Genomic DNA, 20,500 nt, shown 5'->3' on the forward strand with positions numbered 1-20,500 from the left:
ATCAACGCTTATCTCATTATCATGCACCTGGAGTGATGACCATGGGAGATGTATTTTGCCTCTGCCAAAGCTTATTCGTGACAACAGTTTGGCCCACACGGTGGTTTTAGGATCCTTAACACACGCACACGCACACGCACACGCACACACACACACACACACACACACACACACACACACACACACACACACACACACACACACACACACACACACACACACACACACACACACACACACACACACCAAGAAAAACATTTGGTCGTAATTAAAGGAGTACAAACGCTACATAATTGTACCCTTGCAGTTTGTACCTTAAAAGAGCCAATAATGGTTCCTTTTAAGTGGCAAAGATGTACCTCTTAAAAGGTTCTGGGGTGTTGTTTAAAACACTTTAGGGTGTAAAACCGTAGTTTCATTTTTTTCCCAGGGTGCCTTTCAGATTCATTTTAGAGTTATCAGTACCACCCATGACTGTGTTTGCTAGTGACAGAGACATGGTTGTTGCATTCATGCATGGTATAAGTGAAAATGTTATTATTGAAATTAAACTCTTAATGACAGTACATTACATATATCATAAGGCCATACTTTAACAGTCCATTTTTACCCCATCACAGTGATCTGAAACTGTTGGATTGCAGGCCACATCAGGCAAGTCATATTATACTGGCTTGCAAAGTGCTTTTTAATTCCTATTGGAAATCAGCCAGAGTTGGGATATAAAAAAGGTGCATTTAGAATGACTGACAAATTGATTAACAATCTAAATGGGAACAATCTCAGTAACGGGTGCAAGGAGTCCAACTACTAACAAATTGGATTAGTTTAGAAACATATGTGTTATTTATCTTTGTGTAGCATACGATCAATCAATCAATTTGCATGAAAAAACACACATATTGAATCAAACAATTCTGAAAATCCCCCTGCAATAGAGCATGCCGGGCGGTACCCTAAAAGGAACCGAACAATACCATGTGAAATCATTATGTGTACCTTTGAAGGTACATTGTGCATTTACCTTTTTCTACCCCAGGGAACAATACTAGCCATATCCTTTTTTCTGAGAGCGTAGGCATAGACACGCACGCGCGCGCGCACACACACACACACACACACACACACACACACACACACACACACACACACACACACACACACACACACACACACACACACACACACACACACACACACACACACACACACACACACACACACACACACACACACACACACACACAATCATGTATGTCAATAAGCTTCAGACAAACAAATCTAACCACTGGGCAAAAAAATGATTGAATCACTATATAATATAAAATACTAATACTAATATTAATATATGCTATTTAGCAGACTCTTTTATCCAAAGTGGCCTGCATACATTTTACGTATGGATGGGCCCAGTAAACAACGTTGTTTTCAACGTGAAAACGAATCAATGTGGAAAACTGGATTTGAAAATAGTCGTCAAAGTAAGGACATTGTGTATTGTTTTCACACAACTTTGAACCTAAATTCAATGACATGGTAACATGTTCTATTTATTTCACGTTAGTTGTGTCCAGAGGGGTAGAATGCAGAGAAGTGGAGCATGAGGAGTGGAGGTTAGTGGAGGATGGAGGAGGATAATTGAGGACACAGGTAAAGGGAAAACAGAGAGAGAATGAATGAGAAAGCATATAGGAGAGGGGGAAAGAAAGAGAACGAGATAGACAGCGAGAACGAGGAGAGGATGAAGGAGCAGCATTCTAAGGACGAGTGAGTGAACTAAAGAGAGAAGAAAGCTGTATCTACAGCAGGGAAGGCCAACTCCAGTCCTCAGGGGCCTGATTGGTGTCACACTGTTGCCCCAGCCCCAGCTAACACACCTGACTCCAATAATCAACTAATCAGGATCTTCAGTTTAGAACGCAATTAGTTTAATTATTTGGGGGGGGGTGACAGCACTTTGGCCACTCGAAGCCTGGAGTTGCCTATGATCTACAGTAAATGTAGAGCTCACCAGCTCCGGTCAGTCCATCTCCTCCGGTCAGCGGCTCCCCTTCCTCTTCCATCATATCCACCCTGCACTCATGGCCGAGGTGCCGTGTCCCACCGTCCTCCATATCCACGGCTCTCCCTCCTCCTCCTCCAAGGAATGCCACGGTCCAGTCCAGCTCAGTCCCGGCTAGCGCTTCCTCGCGAATCCTTGCGAAAGGCTTTGAGGCAGATAGGATCGTCTCTCACTCTCTCACTGTCGTGCCGCTCTCTCTGGCAGCATAAAATACGCCTTTAAAAACGGAGGAGAGAGGGAAGTGGGGGTCCAAGAGTGGGGAGGGAGGGAGGGAAGGGTGGGAGGGAGGGAATGAGGGACTGAGGCAGGGAATGAAAGAGAAGGCAGGACAGAATTGATGTTAGGTGCGATAAACAGCTCAATCCATCAATCTTGTGCTGTCAGATGGAGCACCTAGACTAGACTGGTGGAGGGAGGCAGGATGGGACGCTGACGTTCTCTCTCTCCTCTCTCTCCCTCTAACACACTGCCACAGCTAGATCCAGACAATGCAGCAGGGGACTCTCTCTTTCCCTGTGTGTTCCTCTCTCGCTCTCCCTCCCCTTTCTCTCTCGCTCCCTCTCTGTTTTTCTCTAAGAAAGGCAATTAACAAGACCATGACTGATGAGCTCCTTATGGGAGATCTGCCATGCAGCATGTGAGGCTAGCAGATGCATACGGTAGAGCACATGAAAACATAGAGAGAGAGAGAGAGAGAGAGAGAGAGAGAGAGAGAGAGAGAGAGAGAGAGAGAGAGAGAGAGAGAGAGAGAGAGAGAGAGAGAGAGAGAGAGAGAGAGAGGAGGGGAAAGAGGAGGAGGGGAAAGAGAGTATAAGTATGCGTGCAACTGTAGTACATAGTGAGTCTTAGAGGTATTTATTATTTATTTATTTCACTTTTGTTTGCTAACTATTTCACTTGCTTGGGCAATGTAAACATATGTTTCCCATGCCAAGAAAGCCCTTTGAATTTAATTTAATTGACAGAGAGAGGGAGAGAGAGATTTGCCTAACCATCAGGTAACCTATACAAAGCTGTGAAGGGATCTGAGACAAGGCAAGAAGGGCATTCTATGCATTCACAAGGAACATAACATTCAACATACCAATTAGGATCTGGCTAAAAAATAATTGAATCAGTTATAGAACCCATTGCCTTTTGTGGTTGTGAGGTCTGGGGTCCGCTCACCAACCAAGAATTCACAAAATGGGACAAACACCAAATTGAGACTCTGCATGCAGAATTCTGAAAAAATATCCTCCGTGTACAACGTAAAACACCAAATAATGCATGCAGAGCAGAAGTAGGCCGATACCAGCTAATTATCAAAATCCAGAAAAGACCCGTTACATTCTAACACAACCTAAAAAGGAAGCGATTCCCAAACCTTCTATAACAAAGCCATCACCTACAGAGAGATGCACCTGGAGAAGAATCCCCTAAGCAAGCTGGTCCTGGGGCTCTGTTCACAAACACAAACACACCCCACAGAGCCCCAGGACAGCAACACAAATTAGAACCAACCAAATCATGAGAAAACAAAAAGATAATTACTTGACACATTGGAAAGAATTAACAAAAACCAGAACAAACTAGAATGCTATTTGGCCCTAAACAGAGAGTACACAGTAGCAGAACACTTGACCACTGAGACTGACACAAAATTAAGGAAAGCTTTGACTATGTACAGACTCAGTGAGCATAGCCTTGCTATTGAGAAAAACCGCTGAAAGCAGTACTGGCTCTCAAGAGAGGACAGGCTATGTGCACACTGCCCACAAAATGAGGTCAAAAACTGAGCTGCACTTCCTAACCTCCTGCCAAATGTATGACCATATTAGAGGCACATATTTCCCTCGGATTACACAGAACCAAAAGAAAGAATTTGAAAACAAATCCAATTTTGATAAACTCCCATATCGATTGGGTGAAACACCACAGTGTGCAATCACAGCAACAAGATGTTGCCACAAGAAAAGGGCAACCAGTGAAGAACAAACACCATTGTAAATACAACCTATATTTATGTTTATTTATTTTACCTTTGGTACTTTAACTATTTGCTCATAATTACAACGCTGAATATATATACATAATATGATATTTGAAATGCCTTTATTATTTTGAAACTTTTGCAAGTGTAAAGTCCACCATTAATTTTTATTGTATATTTAAATTTTGTTTATTATCTATTTCACTTGCTTTGGCAATGTAAACATATGTTTCACATGCCAATAAGCCCTTAAATTGAAATTGAAATTGAAATTGAGAGAGAAAGACCAGGGGAATAGCTGTGTTGGATATCCCTGTGGTTTTTTTTATGAGAGAAGATGGTGCAGTGCTGGGGAACGGTTCTGAGGATGTTGCAGTGCTGGGGAACGGTTCTGAGGATGTTGCAGTGCTGGGGAACGGTTCTGAGGATGTTGCAGTGCTGGGGAATGGTTCTGAGGATGGTGCAGTGCTGGGGAACGGTTCTGAGGATGTTGCAGTGCTGGGGAACGGTTCTGAGGAGGGTGCAGTGCCGGGGAACAGTTCTGAGGATGGTGCAATGCTGGGGAACGGTTCTGAGGAGGGTGCAGTGTTGGGGAGCGGTTCTGAGGATGTTGCAGGCCTGGGGAACAGTTATGAGGATGGTGCAGTGCTGGGGAACGGTTCTGAGGAGGGTGCAGTGCTGGGGAACAGTTCTGAGGATGGTGCAGTGCTGGGGAACGGTTCTGAGGAGGGTGCAGTGTTGGGGAGCGGTTCTGAGGATGTTGCAGGCCTGGGGAACAGTTCTGAGGATGGTGCAGTGTTGGGGAGCGGTTCTGAGGAGGGTGCAGTGTTGGGGAGCAGTTCTGAGGATGTTGCAGGCCTGGGGAACGGTTCTGAGGATGTTGCAGGCCTGGGGAACAGTTCTGAGGATGGTGCAGTGCTGGGGAACGGTTCTGAGGAGGGTGCAGTGTTGGGGAGCGGTTCTGAGGATGTTGCAGGCCTGGGGAACGGTTCTGAGGATGGTGCAGTGCTGGGGAACGGTTCTGAGGATGGTGCAGTGCTGGGGAACGGTTCTGAGGATGGTGCAGTGCTGGGGAACGGTTCTGAGGATGTTGCAGGCCTGGGGAACAGTTCTGAGGATGGTGCAGTGCTGGGGAACGGTTCTGAGGAGGGTGTAGCATGACAACTGCTCCAGCAAGTACTACAGGTTGGTACAGGACAGAGGGATAGAGAGAAGGATAAAGATAGAGTGTGCTCCCCAGCTCATTATTATTAACTGAGCTACTTCCAGCATCGTTCGACAAACACCTCATTGACTGGCCAAGGTGTGTGTGTGTCTCTGAGTGTGTCTTCATGTGAGTTGGATTGGGTTGGGAATTGAATGTGTTCATTTAAGAGTTTGTGAGTGTATTCATCCTTGTGTGTGTGTGCGTGCGTGTGCGTGTGCATGTGCGCATGTGCGAGAGAGAGAGAGATTGTGTAGTCACATGCGCCGAATACAACTGGTGTAAACTTTACAGTGAAATGCTAATAAGAAGAATAAAGTAAAATATACAAGAATGGAGCTATCTACAGGGAGTACCAGTACCAGAACACTGTGGAGCTATATACAGGGAGTACCAGTACCAGAACACTGTGGAGCTATATACAGGGAGTACCAGTACCAGAACACTGTGGAGCTATCTACAGGGAGTACCAGTACCAGAACACTGTGGAGCTATCTACAGGGAGTACCAGTACCAGAACACTGTGGAGCTATATACAGGGAGTACCAGTACCAGAACACTGTGGAGCTATCTACAGGGAGTACCAGAACACTGTGGAGCTATCTACAGGGAGTACCAGTACCAGAACACTGTGGAGCTATCTACAGGGAGTACCAGTACCAGATCACTGTGGAGCTATATACAGGGAGTACCAGTACCAGAACACTGTGGAGCTATCTACAGGGAGTACCAGTACCAGAACACTGTGGAGCTATCTACAGGGAGTACCAGTACCAGAACACTGTGGAGCTATCTACAGGGAGTACCAGTACCAGAACACTGTGGAGCTATATACAGGGAGTACCAGTACCAGATCACTGTGGAGCTATATACAGGGAGCACCAGTACCAGAACACTGTGGAGCTATATACAGGGAGCACCAGTACCAGAACACTGTGGAGCTATCTACAGGGAGTACCAGTACCAGAACACTGTGGAGCTATATACAGGGAGCACCAGTACCAGAACACTGTGGAGCTATATACAGGGAGCACCAGTACCAGAACACTGTGGAGCTATATACAGGAGCACCAGTACCAGAACACTGTGGAGCTATCTACAGGGAGTACCAGTACCAGAACACTGTGGAGCTATATACAGGGAGCACCAGTACCAGAACACTGTGGAGCTATATACAGGGAGCACCAGTACCAGAACACTGTGGAGCTATATACAGGGAGCACCAGTACCAGAACACTGTGGAGCTATCTACAGGGAGTACCAGTACCAGAACACTGTGGAGCTATATACAGGGAGCACCAGTACCAGAACACTGTGGAGCTATATACAGGGAGCACCAGTACCAGAACACTGTGGAGCTATCTACAGGGAGTACCAGTACCAGAACACTGTGGAGCTATCTACAGGGAGTACCAGTACCAGAACACTGTGGAGCTATCTACAGGGAGTACCAGTACCAGAACACTGTGGAGCTATCTACAGGGAGTACCAGTACCAGAACACTGTGGAGCTATCTACAGGGAGTACCAGTCCCAGAACACTGTGGAGCTATCTACAGGGAGTACCAGTACCAGAACACTGTGGAGCTATCTACAGGGAGTACCAGTACCAGAACACTGTGGAGCTATCTACAGGGAGTACCAGTACCAGAACACTGTGGAGCTCTATACAGGGAGCACCAGTACCAAATCCCTGTGGAGCTCTATACAGGGAGTACCAGTACCAGAACACTGTGGAGCTATATACATGGAGTACCAGTACCAGATCACTGTGGAGCTATATACAGGGAGTACCAGTACCAGAACACTGTGGAGCTATATACAGGGAGTACCAGTACCAGAACACTGTGGAGCTATATACAGGGAGTACCAGTACCAGAACACTGTAGAGCTATATACAGGGAGTACCAGTACCAGAACACTGTGGAGCGCTATACAGGGAGCACCAGTACCAAATCCCTGTGGAGCTATGTACAGGGAGTACCAGTACCAGAACACTGTGGAGCTATATACAGGGAGTACCAGATCACTGTGGAGCTATATACAGGGAGTACCAGTACCAGAACACTGTGGAGCGCTATACATGGAGTACCAGTACCAAATCACTGTGGAGCTATATACAGGGAGTACCAGTACCAGAACACTGGAGCTATATACAGGGAGTACCAGATCACTGTGGAGCTCTATACAGAGAGTACCAGTACCAGATCACTGTGGAGCTATATACAGGGAGTACCAGTACCAGAACACTGGAGCTATATACAGGGAGTACCAGATCACTGTAGAGCTATATACAGGGAGTACCAGATCACTGTAGAGCTATATACAGGGAGGTACCAGATCACTGTAGAGCTATATACAGGGAGTACCAGATCACTGTAGAGCTATATACAGGGAGTACCAGATCACTGTAGAGCTATATACAGGGAGTACCAGATCACTGTAGAGCTATATACAGGGAGGTACCAGATCACTGTAGAGCTATATACAGGGAGGTACCAGATCACTGTAGAGCTATATACAGGGAGGTACCAGATCACTGTAGAGCTATATACAGGGAGTACCAGATCACTGTAGAGCTATATACAGGGAGTACCAGATCACTGTAGAGCTATATACAGGGAGGTACCAGGTACTTGAGGTAGATATGTATATGAAAGCAGGATAAAGTGACTAGGCATCAGGATATATAATAACAAGAGTCAAATAAGGAACAGTAGCAGAGTAGCAGCAGCTGACGATGAGTGTAAAAGTGTGTGTGTGTGTGTGTGTGCGTGTGTGTGCGTGTGGGGGGGGGGTGATGAAGATGTACAAAAACAAACAACTCTCTCTCTCAATTCAATTACATTTCAATTTAGGGGCTTTATTGGCAGGGGAAACATATGTTAACGTCGCCAAAGCAAGTGAAGTAGATAATAAACTAAAGTGAAGTAAACAATAAAAATGAACAGTAAACATTACACTCACAGAGTTTCCAAAATAATTAAGACATTTCAAATGTCATATTATGTCGATATACAGTGTTGTAACGATATGCAAATAGTTAGTCTCTCTCTCTCTCCTTCCTCCTTCCTTTCTCCATTTCCTTCCCCTCACTCTCTTTCTCTCCTATCTCTTTTCTCTTTTACCCCTCCCTCTCTCCATCCTCCATATTCTCTATACTGTGAAGGTTAGAGCTAGTTATTTGGTCACCAAGGTTTTGAAAATATCTAAAATCAATGTTCATTCATATGATCTGGGAGAAGGCCTATGGGAAATTCCACGATAACAGAATCACTCAGAGTTTTCACTTCAAAATTTATGCCAAACAAAACCCATTGATTTCTAAGTTTAACAAGCAATACAACTCTGCACAAGGACTAATTTGAATAATTTACACAGACATTTTCACAAGAACACATTCACTGGAAGAACTGTGCAAATGCAATGTTTGGTAACAGAATGAGGTAAAATCTCCCTCAGTTTAAATCTGTTACCAAACTATCTGTCCTTGTGCATAGAATTGTATGGTGGGTGAAACATTGAAATCAATGGGTGGGTTTTGTATACGTTTCAAAGTGAAAAATCGGACTCTCCGTGTAATTCCGTTACCATGGAAATTCCCCTGTACATGAGGAAGGAATGTTCTGAACCAAAGAACAGTAAAGGTGCAGCCTTGGCCTGCCACATAGTATACAGTCAATATAAATGCAGGCAACACCACCCACATACAATAATGTACAATGTACTTTTTTCCTCTAATTGGTCTTTTGACCAATCACATCAGATCTTTTCACATCAGATATTTTTCAGAGCGGATCTGATTGGTCAAAAGACCAATAAGTGAATTGTGTTGCCTGTGTGAATGCAGCCAATGTGATTTAAGTCTTAAGACACGTGTCGATATAAGGTTAAATCATGCGGCGAAATAAAGAAAAGAAACGCAATAAAAACATTGTCGAGTGACTCATTCCAACCAACATCTACGTTGTATCGCAGGAAGGTAGATAGCTTAATCATTGCTAGAGAAAGACAGTAGAGAAGGTGAGATTTCACAAAGCCTAGTTGTGGCGCTCTGTCTAGCTGGTGTTGGGGTGGCAGAGAGGGGGAAATGAAGATGAATTGGCCATAGCTCTAAAGAGGAGAGGAGGAGAGGAGGAGAGGAGCAACAGGACAGATGAATCCACTCTGCACCAGCTGGCATCCTCTCCTCCGTTGTATTCCATCCTCCTCTTCTTTCCTCCCTCTTCCGATCTTCTTAAACCTCACCTGAGATGAATGTTTTCTTTTTCTGGATGAATGAGTTGTGGGTGGTTATTGTGGCATACACACAAACAAATACACCCCCCCCCCCCCCGACCCCCCCCGACACACATACAAACACTTGCCACGTCCGTAGAAGTAAAACAGACGTTGGGCCGCTGGTGTTGATACATTAACATTCTACAATGTTTCTTTTAAGGCGACATCTGTTGTCTGGCGAGAATCAATAGGAAGCAAGGGATGGAGAGGGCGAGCCTCACACAAAAGAGAGGAGAGGAGAAAGAGAGAGGGAGGATAAACATGCCCTTTTTAGATAATCGGCCCCAAAGGCAGGCGAGTGGATCTCCACATTTACCCATTCCGATAGTATAGCACTCGAGGGCCGTTAGAATCCCTAATGCACTCCTTCACATTATTAACAGAGAGAGGCGAGGGAAGGAGCCGATAGCCTGATTCACACTGGAATCTCTCAGAGACTAGCCCTCGCTACATATTTGTCACCAGACCCACTGGCTCCAGGTAATCTATCAGTCTATGCTAGGTAATGCTCCGCCTTATCTCAGTTCACTGGTCACGATAACAACACCTCATTTGGCCGCCTTTCCTTCCAGTTCTCTGCTGCCAGTGACTGGAACGAATTGCAAAAATTGCTGAAGTTGGAGATTTTTATTTCCCTCACCAACTTTAAACATCAACTATCTGAGCAGCTAACCGATTACTGCAGCTGTACATAGTCCATCAGTAAATAGCCCATCCAATCTACCTACCTCATCCCCATACTGTTTTTATTTTATTGACTTTTCTGCTCTTTTGCACACCAGTATCTCTACTGGCACGTCATCATCTGCTCATTTATCACTTCAGTGTTAATCTGTTAAATTGTAATTATTCGCTCCTACCTCCTCATGCCTTTTGCACACACTGTACATATACTTTCCTGTCTCTGCTGTGTCATTGACTTGTTTGTGTTATTGGTTTGTTTGTTTACTCCATGTGTAACTCTGTGTTGTTGTCTGTGTCACACTGCTTTGCTTTATATTGGCCAGGTCTCAGTTGTAAATGAGAACTTGTTCTCAGCTAGCCTACCTGGTTAAATAAAGGTGAAATAAAATGAAAAATGAAAAAATACAGGAACATTAAGATCAGTGTATTTTGAATTCTTAAAAGATCAGAAATGTTGGTGCTTTCTCTCAATAACAGCAATGTATTTCTGTTTGAACAGAAAACTTTAGCTAGTCAAACTATTCATACTACATGTTAATAGAATCTCCCTCCATTTCCAAACTCTGTGTTGGTAATGTTTCATGTTCCTGACAGATCAAGTAAAGCATGATAGTTATATTAAAGTTGATTTTGAGAGATGACTGCTTTTGTATTGCAAATTAACTAGATATTGAGAATATAAGCTAGGATGGGTACTATTTTATTTGTAATGTGGCCTGCATCAATTTTAATGAGGCAATGTGTCTGTAAATGTTCCATCTAAAACATACTGTTAGAATAGGTCAAAGTCATTTCAAACATACCACCCTCATCATTCAACAAGGCACTTCAATAAATCCCATGCGGACCTATTTGAGATTTATTCATAACACTACAGTATGTAAGGCTTGAGTGGCATTAAGGAATTATTAGTAATGGTATGTTATTTCAGGACAGATTTGGAAGTGGTCTCGAGTGGCGCAGCGGTCTAAGACACTGCATTTCAGTCATAGAGGTGTCACTACAGACTCTGGTCCAATTCCAGGCTGTATCACAACCGGCCGTGATTACGAATCCCGTAGGGCGGCGCACAATTGGCCCAGCGTTGAAAGGGTTAGGGTTTGGCTGGGATAGGCCATCATTGTAAATAAGAATTTGTTCTTAACTAGCTTGCCTAGTTCAAATTAAAAAATAGTCTACCCTATTTGGTGACAAAATATTCATAATATTTTTGTTAATTTGTTTACTCTTTTGTTTGAACATTTCTTCATTCATTAATCTATTATTTCAGATGACTAGTATATACTTCTGCCCAGAGTACATATATAATTATTCCCCTATATATGCTTGTGTCCAGGTCTAGGGGGACCTACAGTCAATACCTTTCAAGACCCCCTGGTATCTCGGCTTCACACAGAAGCTCCCTATTTTCAGAGGACATAGAGAGGGAGACTATTGATTTCTCATCATGAGTTGTCATGTCAGAGCACATTCTATTCCAGTTCCCTGCTATTGACAACCTGGTCTGTTGGCTTTTCCCTGGCTCTGGCTGGCTCGAGAAAGAAGCCTGTAGAGTTTGTGCTTCGAAAGTGGACTTTTTTCATGATTTTTTTACCTCAGGATTTTTGGGGGTGGTGGAGACAGATATGATGGCTTTGAAATCCTTCAAGCCTTCCCACACACACACCTAACTTGGATGTTGCCAGTTGAAGAGAAAAAGAAAAAAGAAATGCCGATTGATGTCGTTGGGGCGGAAGAATCCTCTGAAAAATGCTACAGAAGTCTCAGACTTCATGGACAGACATGCAGTGGATAGAGTCCTCTGAGTTCAAACGCAATATCTTTGAAGTAAAACTTGCTTCAAAGCCATGTAACTTGTTAAGGCAAGAGCATTCCTGGCAACATGCGAGGAAATGCCTCTTGACAACATAATAATAATGTGATATCAATTGCCTTGCCTCTGATTATTATTAGCTCAATTGTATTATCATGATGATGCGGCTGATTACACTTTGCTTCTTAAAAGTCCAATATCTTAAACTTGATTGCTGACATGCAAAATATTTTGGATCTGTATGAACAGTGGACTAATGAGAAAAAACACATTTTTTCAGTCTTGTCAATTTGTTACTTTCAAGTCAACTTGCCTGACAAGCTAACAAATGGGATCCTATACTATTCTGTTGAGTTACTTCAAAATCACATTTGAATTCATTACTTCTAGGTTTTGAATACATCCAACCAATCACAGCCTCAGCATCCCTGTTACCCACAAGACACCATAAAGTGAGAACACAATCATCTCCAATAACTTTCTGTACTTACCGCGTCTCTCTTCAAAGCCGAGCCGTCGTTACTGGTCCTTCAGTTCCTCTGACATGTTCAGTTTCCTGATGAAAACACATCAAGGCAGAAAGCAGTGAGTGGGGGCCATCCCTCTGGTGCACTCTGCGCTGCACTAGCTGGTAGCGTGGGAGGAGGCTAATTGCTAATTGGCTCTGGTAGATGGAGGTTGAAGATACTGCACCACTGAATTAACCTCTAGCGCCACCTAGCTAAGGGCTAGGTGTAGGATAGGGCAGGGTGGAGTGATAGTCTTGACGAAGGCTACAGGCTAAACTGTTTGGTCTCTCTGGTGGCTATTGTTTGGAATAAGAATCATCAAAGCATGTACACACTTTCTGTGTTTTCTTTCCCCTTGTTAAGGATTAGCCTCTTCGAGAGCAATAGTCTTCCTCATATTCAGAAAATAAACGGTCTCTCCATGTTCTCTGCAGATACCTGGGAGGTCTACAAGAGCAGGCCTGGCTAGCTACGTCACAGCCAGAAACAAAATGGCTGTCGACAGTCAGTCTCCCAAAGAGACAACGGTAACATTAAAAGCCCAGGGCAGGATTTGGATTAGCGGTGTCTAGCTGTTTTGATCTACGACCCCCAGAAACGTCACAAGAGTCGTCTGAAGGTAACCAGGTACTGGGCAGTAAAAATGAATGTGTTAAAAACAAAGGGGTTAAATATGGGTCATAATCTCTCTGACACACTTCCTTTAGATTTATTTTTGACCATCTGTTTTGTCATTTATGAATGTATTATTCAAAAGGTTTCTATGGGCTAATAGCAGTAAGCCAAAAGTAGGCCAAATTCAATGTTTCATCAAATAATACTTAAGTTAATTGATCCCAATCAAATAGATGAAATATCCATGGTATGAAAATCTTAAAACCATTCCATATGTTAGCTGAGTAGAACCCCCCCCTCCACATGCATGCACTATCACCCACCCACACAAACTCGTTATCCTTAAATCGCTATCTGAAGAACTAGGCAAGAGAACACCAACAATGTACACTACAACAGCAGAAATCTTCAGTATTGATAAACCCCCCCCACTGCACCCTGCCCACAGCCCCCTCCTAAAGAAGTAAGTAGGGTTTAAAGCATCCTTGTGGGAAAATTGCATTTGTTCTCTTTCCTTGTTTGTCTTTTCTTGTTCTTTGCTGTGGAAGCAAATACTCGAAGAACACAGAAAACTAATTGTGAGGGCTTGGGCGTACTTTTGCTGTTAAAAGCATTAAAAATCTACCCAGAACTCCCCTCTTCTCCCCTCTGGCCCTCTGTCCAAGCCCATCTGACTTAGTGGTACACTCTTTGCCTGAAACTTGGCTGAGATGAGCTAGCATAATGGGAAAAGTTCAGCTTAAACTGCACTCCCTGAGTGTACATACGTAGAAATTGCCTCAACTAACCTGTACCCCAGCACACTGATTGGGTACCGGTGACCACTGTATATAGCCTCATTATTGTGTTACTTTTATTAGAACTTTTTATTTTAGTCTACTTGGTAAATATTTTCTTATCTCTTCTTGAACTGCACTGTTAATGGCTTGTCAGTAAGCATTTGTTGTATTCAGCGCATGTGACATAACGTTTGATTTGATTTGATCAATTGGAGAAAAAAACCAACAAAATAAAAGTGTACTCTTCTATCGCATGATGAAATCAGATAAACTTCCTGCAAGCAAATAGTTTACCTCACCCTTGGCACGGCCGGGTACCTTAATGAAGGGGATGTATTTGAAGCACAGGCTTACTGGGGGGCTATGAAATGTCTACATTACAGTAGTGTAAAGTCAAATATTTGGCTTTTGTGGACTAGATGGACAGACGGGCGGGCGGAGAGACAGACTTCTCTGCTCTGTTAATATTGCGGTAAAATTAGTTAATAGGCTTTACCTGGAGACACACACATGTGCGCGCATGCACACAACAGGTACGCACACACAAGGTACACCCACATTACTCCCCATAACCTACTCTGTCACCTGGCCATGTACAGCTTGCTCACTCAGCCACAAAATAACTAATCTCACACCTGATACTGCAGCCGACAGCTCTAGACCTGGTTCCAGTCCACTGTCTCGCGTTAGCCTGGCTGTGACTGTGTACATGAGACAAACCACTCCAAGGAGCCAGGTGGAAACTGTAACACCTCCCGACAGGCCTCCACCATTCACAGCCCCTTGTTTTACAGAAACTGTCCCCTATCCCAGTGGTTCCCACTCTGGTGTGCCTTGAGGAAATGTTCCTATTCTTTATTACATTCTTTTTTTACACTCACTTCTAAACACGGCCTGTGGATGTAATGCACGTGGCATTTTGACTTAGGAGCACTAGTGGCGGTCAGATAAAACATGAAATGGTTACATCTGTGTCATTGTTTCAAGTCTGGTGTGCTCAGGCTGGTATTACATTTGTATCATTTGAGGGGCGGCGCATCATGAACAAAGTCATTTGTTTCATTTTAATTTGTCTGTGAAAACCATTAGCAAAGTCTTCTTAGGCTTAGCCAGAGTCATTTATTTCATAAAGTATGGCTCTGGCCTTAGCTATACCACCGCCTCTGGGAGCGTGAAGTGTTGCTGTAAGGGATCTGTGGAGGAGAGGGAGCATGAAGTGTTGCTGTAAGATCTTTGTGAGGGGAGGGAGCGCGAAGTGTTGCTGTACGGGATTTGTGAGGGGAGGGAGCATGAAGTGTTGCTGTAAGGGCTTTGTGAGGGGAGGGAGCATGAAGTGTTGCCGTACGGGATTTGTGAGGTGAGGGAGTGTGAGGTGTTGCTGTAAGGGCTTTGTGAGGGGAGGGAGCATGAAGTGTTGCTGTAAGGGATTTGTGAGGTGAGGGAGTGTGAGGTGTTGCTGTAAGGGCTTTGTGAGGGGAGGGAGCATGAAGTGTTGCTGTAAGGGCTTTGTGAGGGGAGGGAGCGTGAAGTGTTGCTGTAAGGGCTTTGTGAGGGGAGGGAGCATGAAGTGTTGCTGTAAGGGCCTTGTGAGGGGAGGGAGCATGAAGTGTTGCTGTAAGGGCTTTGTGAGGGGAGGGAGCATGAAGTGTTGCTGTAAGGGCCTTGTGAGGGGAGGGAGCATGAAGTGTTGCTGTAAGGGCTTTGTGAGGGGAGGGAGCATGAAGTGTTGCTGTAAGGGCTTTGTGAGGGGAGGGAACGTGCAGTGTTGCTGTAAGGGCTTATGAAAGGGAGTGTGAAGCATTGCTGTAAGGGATTTAAAGGGAGGGAGCATGAAGTGTTGCTGTAAGGGATTTGTGAGGGGAGGGAGCGTGAAGTGTTGCTGTAAGGGATTTGTAGGCAAGGAATCAGCAAGGGAGATGAGTTTTATTTGGAAAGGTCAGGCTTCCTGCGAGAGATGGAGAGAGGGAAGGAGGGATGGTGGGAAGGAAGGAGAGAGATAATCTGATTCATCAGTGTTACTCGTCAGCTCAGGAGGCACAGTGCTGGTGCAGCCGCCGGGGAATCAGAGTTCCCATCAGCCACACACATGGAAGGGCGACGACACTCACCGTCGGCATACTGGAGACTGAAGACCCACACATATACTGATACTGATGTACACACACAGAAACAGACACTACACTGATGTACACACACTGATACTGATGTACACACACTGATACTGATGTACACACACAGATACTGATACTGATGTACACACACAGAAACAGACACTACACTGATGTACACACACTGATACTGATGTACACACACAGATAGCGATGTACATACACAGATACTGATACTGATGTACACACACAGATACAGATACTGATGTACACACGCAGATACTGATACTCACACACACTGACAGATACAGCTACTGATGTACACACACAGATACTGATACTGATGTACACACACAGATACTGATACACACACACACACACAGATACTGATACACACACACACAGATACTTATACACACACACACAGATACAGATACTGATGTACACACACAGATACAGATACTGATGTACACACACAGATACTGATACTGATGTACACACACAGATACTGATACACACACACACACACACACACACACACACACACACACACACACACACACACACACACACACACACACACACACACACACACACACACACACACACACACACACACACACACACACACACACACACACACACACACACACACACACACACACACACAGATACTGATACTGATACACACACAGATACTGATACTGATATAAACACACAGATACTGATACACACACACAGATACTGATACTGATGTACACACACAGATACTGATACTGATGTACACACACAGATACTGATACTGATGTACACACAACGCACTGATACTGATGTGCACACACACTGACAGACACAGATACTGATACTCACACACACTGACAGACACAGATACTGATACTCACACACACTGACAGACACAGATACTGATGTACACACACACTGACAGACACAGATACTGATGTACACACACACTGACAGACAGGGTTGGAAGAGTGTGTATGCATGTGTGCATTTTGTTTTTGCATGTTCAGGCGCGCGTGTGCATCTGTGCTGGCCCGCGAGTGTGTGTGTGTATACAAATACCTGGCATGGCTTCACTAGGGATGTGCCAACTCACCAGCTCAAGTCTGCGTGGCGCAGGGGGTCTGGCAGGTAGTCTGCTGAGAGAAGAAGACTGCGGTCAGGAAGTCTGCTCCCGGAGAACAATACACAGAGCCAGGCAGACAGTAAGACAGACACCCAGGCAGACAGTAAGACAGACACCCAGGCAGACAGTAAGACAGACACCCAGGCAGGCATCCACACAACACAGCAGCTCACGTTTTCATCCAGATTAGCGAGTCGACTGAGTGCTGGCACTGGCTGGCATGTGGTTAGATTCTCTCACTCTTTCTCTCTCTCGCCCTCTCTCTCGCTTCATTAGCATGGGGTAACTTTCATGCACACGTTCCTACATTACAGCTAATTCAGATGGTCAGTATTGGAGGGAACGCTCAGTAGTTTTGCATGGTGAATGCTAACGCTAACAGATGGTCTGATACTGGGGCCAGGTTTATGTAGCCTCTGGTCAACAGTGTTGGAGGAAGCACACAAACAAACACACAGAAAGGCAAACAAACCCAGGAAGTGCCTCTTTAAAATCCAAGTGTCCTTATCAGCTGTCAGAGTTCACCCCCCTTGATCCTTATTTCATATGACACTTCCATTCTGCACAGTAAACTGGTCACTCCCATAAAGTACATATTACATCTTACCAGGACTACCTTTATAGAAAAAGAAGATAAACAGAAATAGATCATGAATTAGAGAGACAACTTTAATAATTATCGACCATCAAATATTCTCAGAATCCATTGCCCTGGTACAATGGCCCGTGTTCCCAGTGTCCTAGAGTAGGAGTGCTAATTTAGGATCCGTTTTGTGGTTTGGATCCTAATGAATAAGACAGGGAGACTCTTTGTGAATACAGGACAATGTGACACCCTGGGCTCTAACTACGCCTCAGCAGAGCTTGTGTTCTTTCCAGTGTGTTGGCGTTGATCGCCTTTGAAACATAATGAGGCGTACAGAAACACCATGCAAATAGATTCCTCCCAGCATGCCTCACTCCCGCCCAGCGGGAAGAGAAAGGGGGGGGGGGGGGGTTGAATTCCTGGCTGTGATTCAACGTTGTAGCCTATGCTGTGTTGATGAAATATTCCCACAAGCACTCAGCCCATTTTTTACTTCACTCTAACTAACCGTCAAGACGATTAAAAAAATATTGTCTCACGCCGTATCTAAAACAGTTAATGTTTATGGAAAACACAGCAGAGACTGATACATACAGTGTCATACAGGAAGGAGCAGCTTCCAGTCAATGCTGAGGGTTTGCCTATTTGCTCTCCTTTAAAGCAAGAAAACTTAGTTGCTACATAAATTTTTTGGACTTATAAATGAATGATACTGTATATACCCACTGATTCCTGAACAAGAGAACATCTAAATGCCTCATGAGCTTAGTTCAACTGTCATACACCATCAGAACCCAGAATATAAGCTTGTTTTACTCCAATGTTTGTAAACAATGTAAATGTAAACAAACACTACATACAACGGATTCTCTCTTACCCTACGAGGTCCAGAACCTGCTGTATTTCTGCTGGAATTCTGTTCTACCTAATAATTAATTGCACCCATCTGGTGTCCCATGTCCAAATCAGTCCCTGATTAGAGAGGAACAATGAAAGAGTCCAGAGTTGAGTTTGAGGGCTGCATAGCCTCAAAACATGGCTAAACTGTAACAACATGGGTATCAGTCCTTGCATCCATAGCTCTGTCTATACACTTTGAGAGTGGTTACATTTCTCCAGGCACATCCCTAAGCTTTTTACAGACACAGGGGCGGGTTGACGGCTTTGTTATTGTTTCAATTAAGGATTTTTAGCTTTAAATGTGCACTAAGAACTTATTTCACTTAAGGATTCGAGCTTTAAATGTGGCCTAAGACATGTTTACCAGAACGTGGAGAGAGCAGAGTTGTTAAGATTTAGAAAGAAAGAAAACTGAATGGGCCCTTTTTTGTAAATTGGATTCAAAAGGCTGTGCAGGAAATGTGGCTGGTGGACTCTGTGATCAGGACATTACTGTGAATAGCCGTAATGCTCATAATGCTCTGGCCCATGTTATTTAAAGAACACGCCAATATAACCTTTTTACACTCTCTTTATGAGGCCCTTTAGTCACCCAAGAAACCCATGTTGGAGCCTCCGTGGCTCTGAGAATAGGTGTGTTCCGGTTTATACTGCAGGTGCAGGGTACAAAAAAATTCAAGTTATGAATGAAAGATATAATAGAGACCTGCACTCTGTTAGAAAAGTCCTCAGTTGTATTGGGTCATGTTTTTTTTCAACCCAACAGTCTTTGACGGGCATTTGCATTACAGTATCTAACTGGTTCTCAATCCTGGTCCTGGGGACCCAAAAGGGTGCACATTTTTGTTTTTGCCCTAGCACTACACAGCTGATTCAAATGATCAACTCATCAAAAGGCGTTGATGATTTGAGTCAGGTGTGTAGTGCTAGGGCAAAAAGAAAAATTGTGCACCCTTTTGGGTCCCCAGGACCAGGATTGAGGACCACTGCTGAGTAATCTAGTTGTTTGACCTTTGTGACTGTAACAAGGTGTTTGGGTCAATATTGTCCCACTGTACACAGGGCAAAGCATGTTTGCATTGAAACACTTGTAAGTTCCAAGAGTGTATTAAACTTGATATAATTGCTGTTAACTTACAAGTAAAATATTGTGTAATTTGTTCACCTACATGTTAGAAATTGAGAGTTCTGGCAAAAACTAAGTCTCATCCCTTGTACAAGGAAACTTTCAGCCAAAGCCCCTCCCCTTTCCGATCTGTGTGGGCACATGTGAAGCACTCAAGGAGAAGATACGTCAAAATAACCAGTGACAAAAACCCAAAGACCGGAACTATTTCTGCTTGTTATCTCACACATCCCATTCAGACCCGGCAGATTCTTCAGTCTGCATACAGAATCTGCCCACGGGAGATTATACTCGATACTGTACACAAGGCACAACATGATTTCTCAGATTCTACTGGAGCACTCTATGATCCAGGAGTGTACTTATGTCAGCTCGGAGGGCTCAGCTTGGCCCTTAGGGACAACCTCTGAATATGACACATTGTAACATGCCTCTGCTGCTATAACCTCTGAATATGACACATTGTAACATGCCTCTGCTGCTATAACCTCTGAATATGACACATTGTAACATGCCTCTGCTGCTATAACCTCTGAATATGACACATTGTAACATGCCTCTGCTGCTATAACATCTGAATATGACACATTGTAACACGCCTCTGCTGCTATAACCTCTGAATATGACACATTGTAACATGCCTCTGCTGCTATAACCTCTGAATATGACACATTGTAACATGCCTCTGCTGCTATAACCTCTGAATATGACACAT

General features: G+C 44.1%; 1 protein-coding gene across 2 annotated transcripts in view; it reads right to left on the reverse strand.

Moving 5' to 3' along the window:
* The window catches only part of LOC124012699 (type II inositol 3,4-bisphosphate 4-phosphatase-like), a 235,042-nt gene extending 232,746 nt beyond the window's left edge, over positions 1-2,296 (reverse strand). The window contains exon 1 of one of the 2 annotated variants that reach the window (XM_046326580.1): positions 2,012-2,281. In XM_046326580.1, the coding sequence (XP_046182536.1) occupies positions 2,012-2,114 (103 nt within the window). In that variant the 5' untranslated portion in view covers positions 2,115-2,281. Of the gene's footprint in view, positions 1-2,011 lie in introns of both variants that reach the window. The other variant, XM_046326579.1, reaches the window with a different exon arrangement.
* Between the last annotated feature and the right edge of the window lie 18,204 nt (positions 2,297-20,500).

The sequence above is a fragment of the Oncorhynchus gorbuscha genome, linkage group LG24 (assembly GCF_021184085.1).
Source record: "Oncorhynchus gorbuscha isolate QuinsamMale2020 ecotype Even-year linkage group LG24, OgorEven_v1.0, whole genome shotgun sequence".
Lineage (NCBI taxonomy): Eukaryota > Metazoa > Chordata > Actinopteri > Salmoniformes > Salmonidae > Oncorhynchus > Oncorhynchus gorbuscha.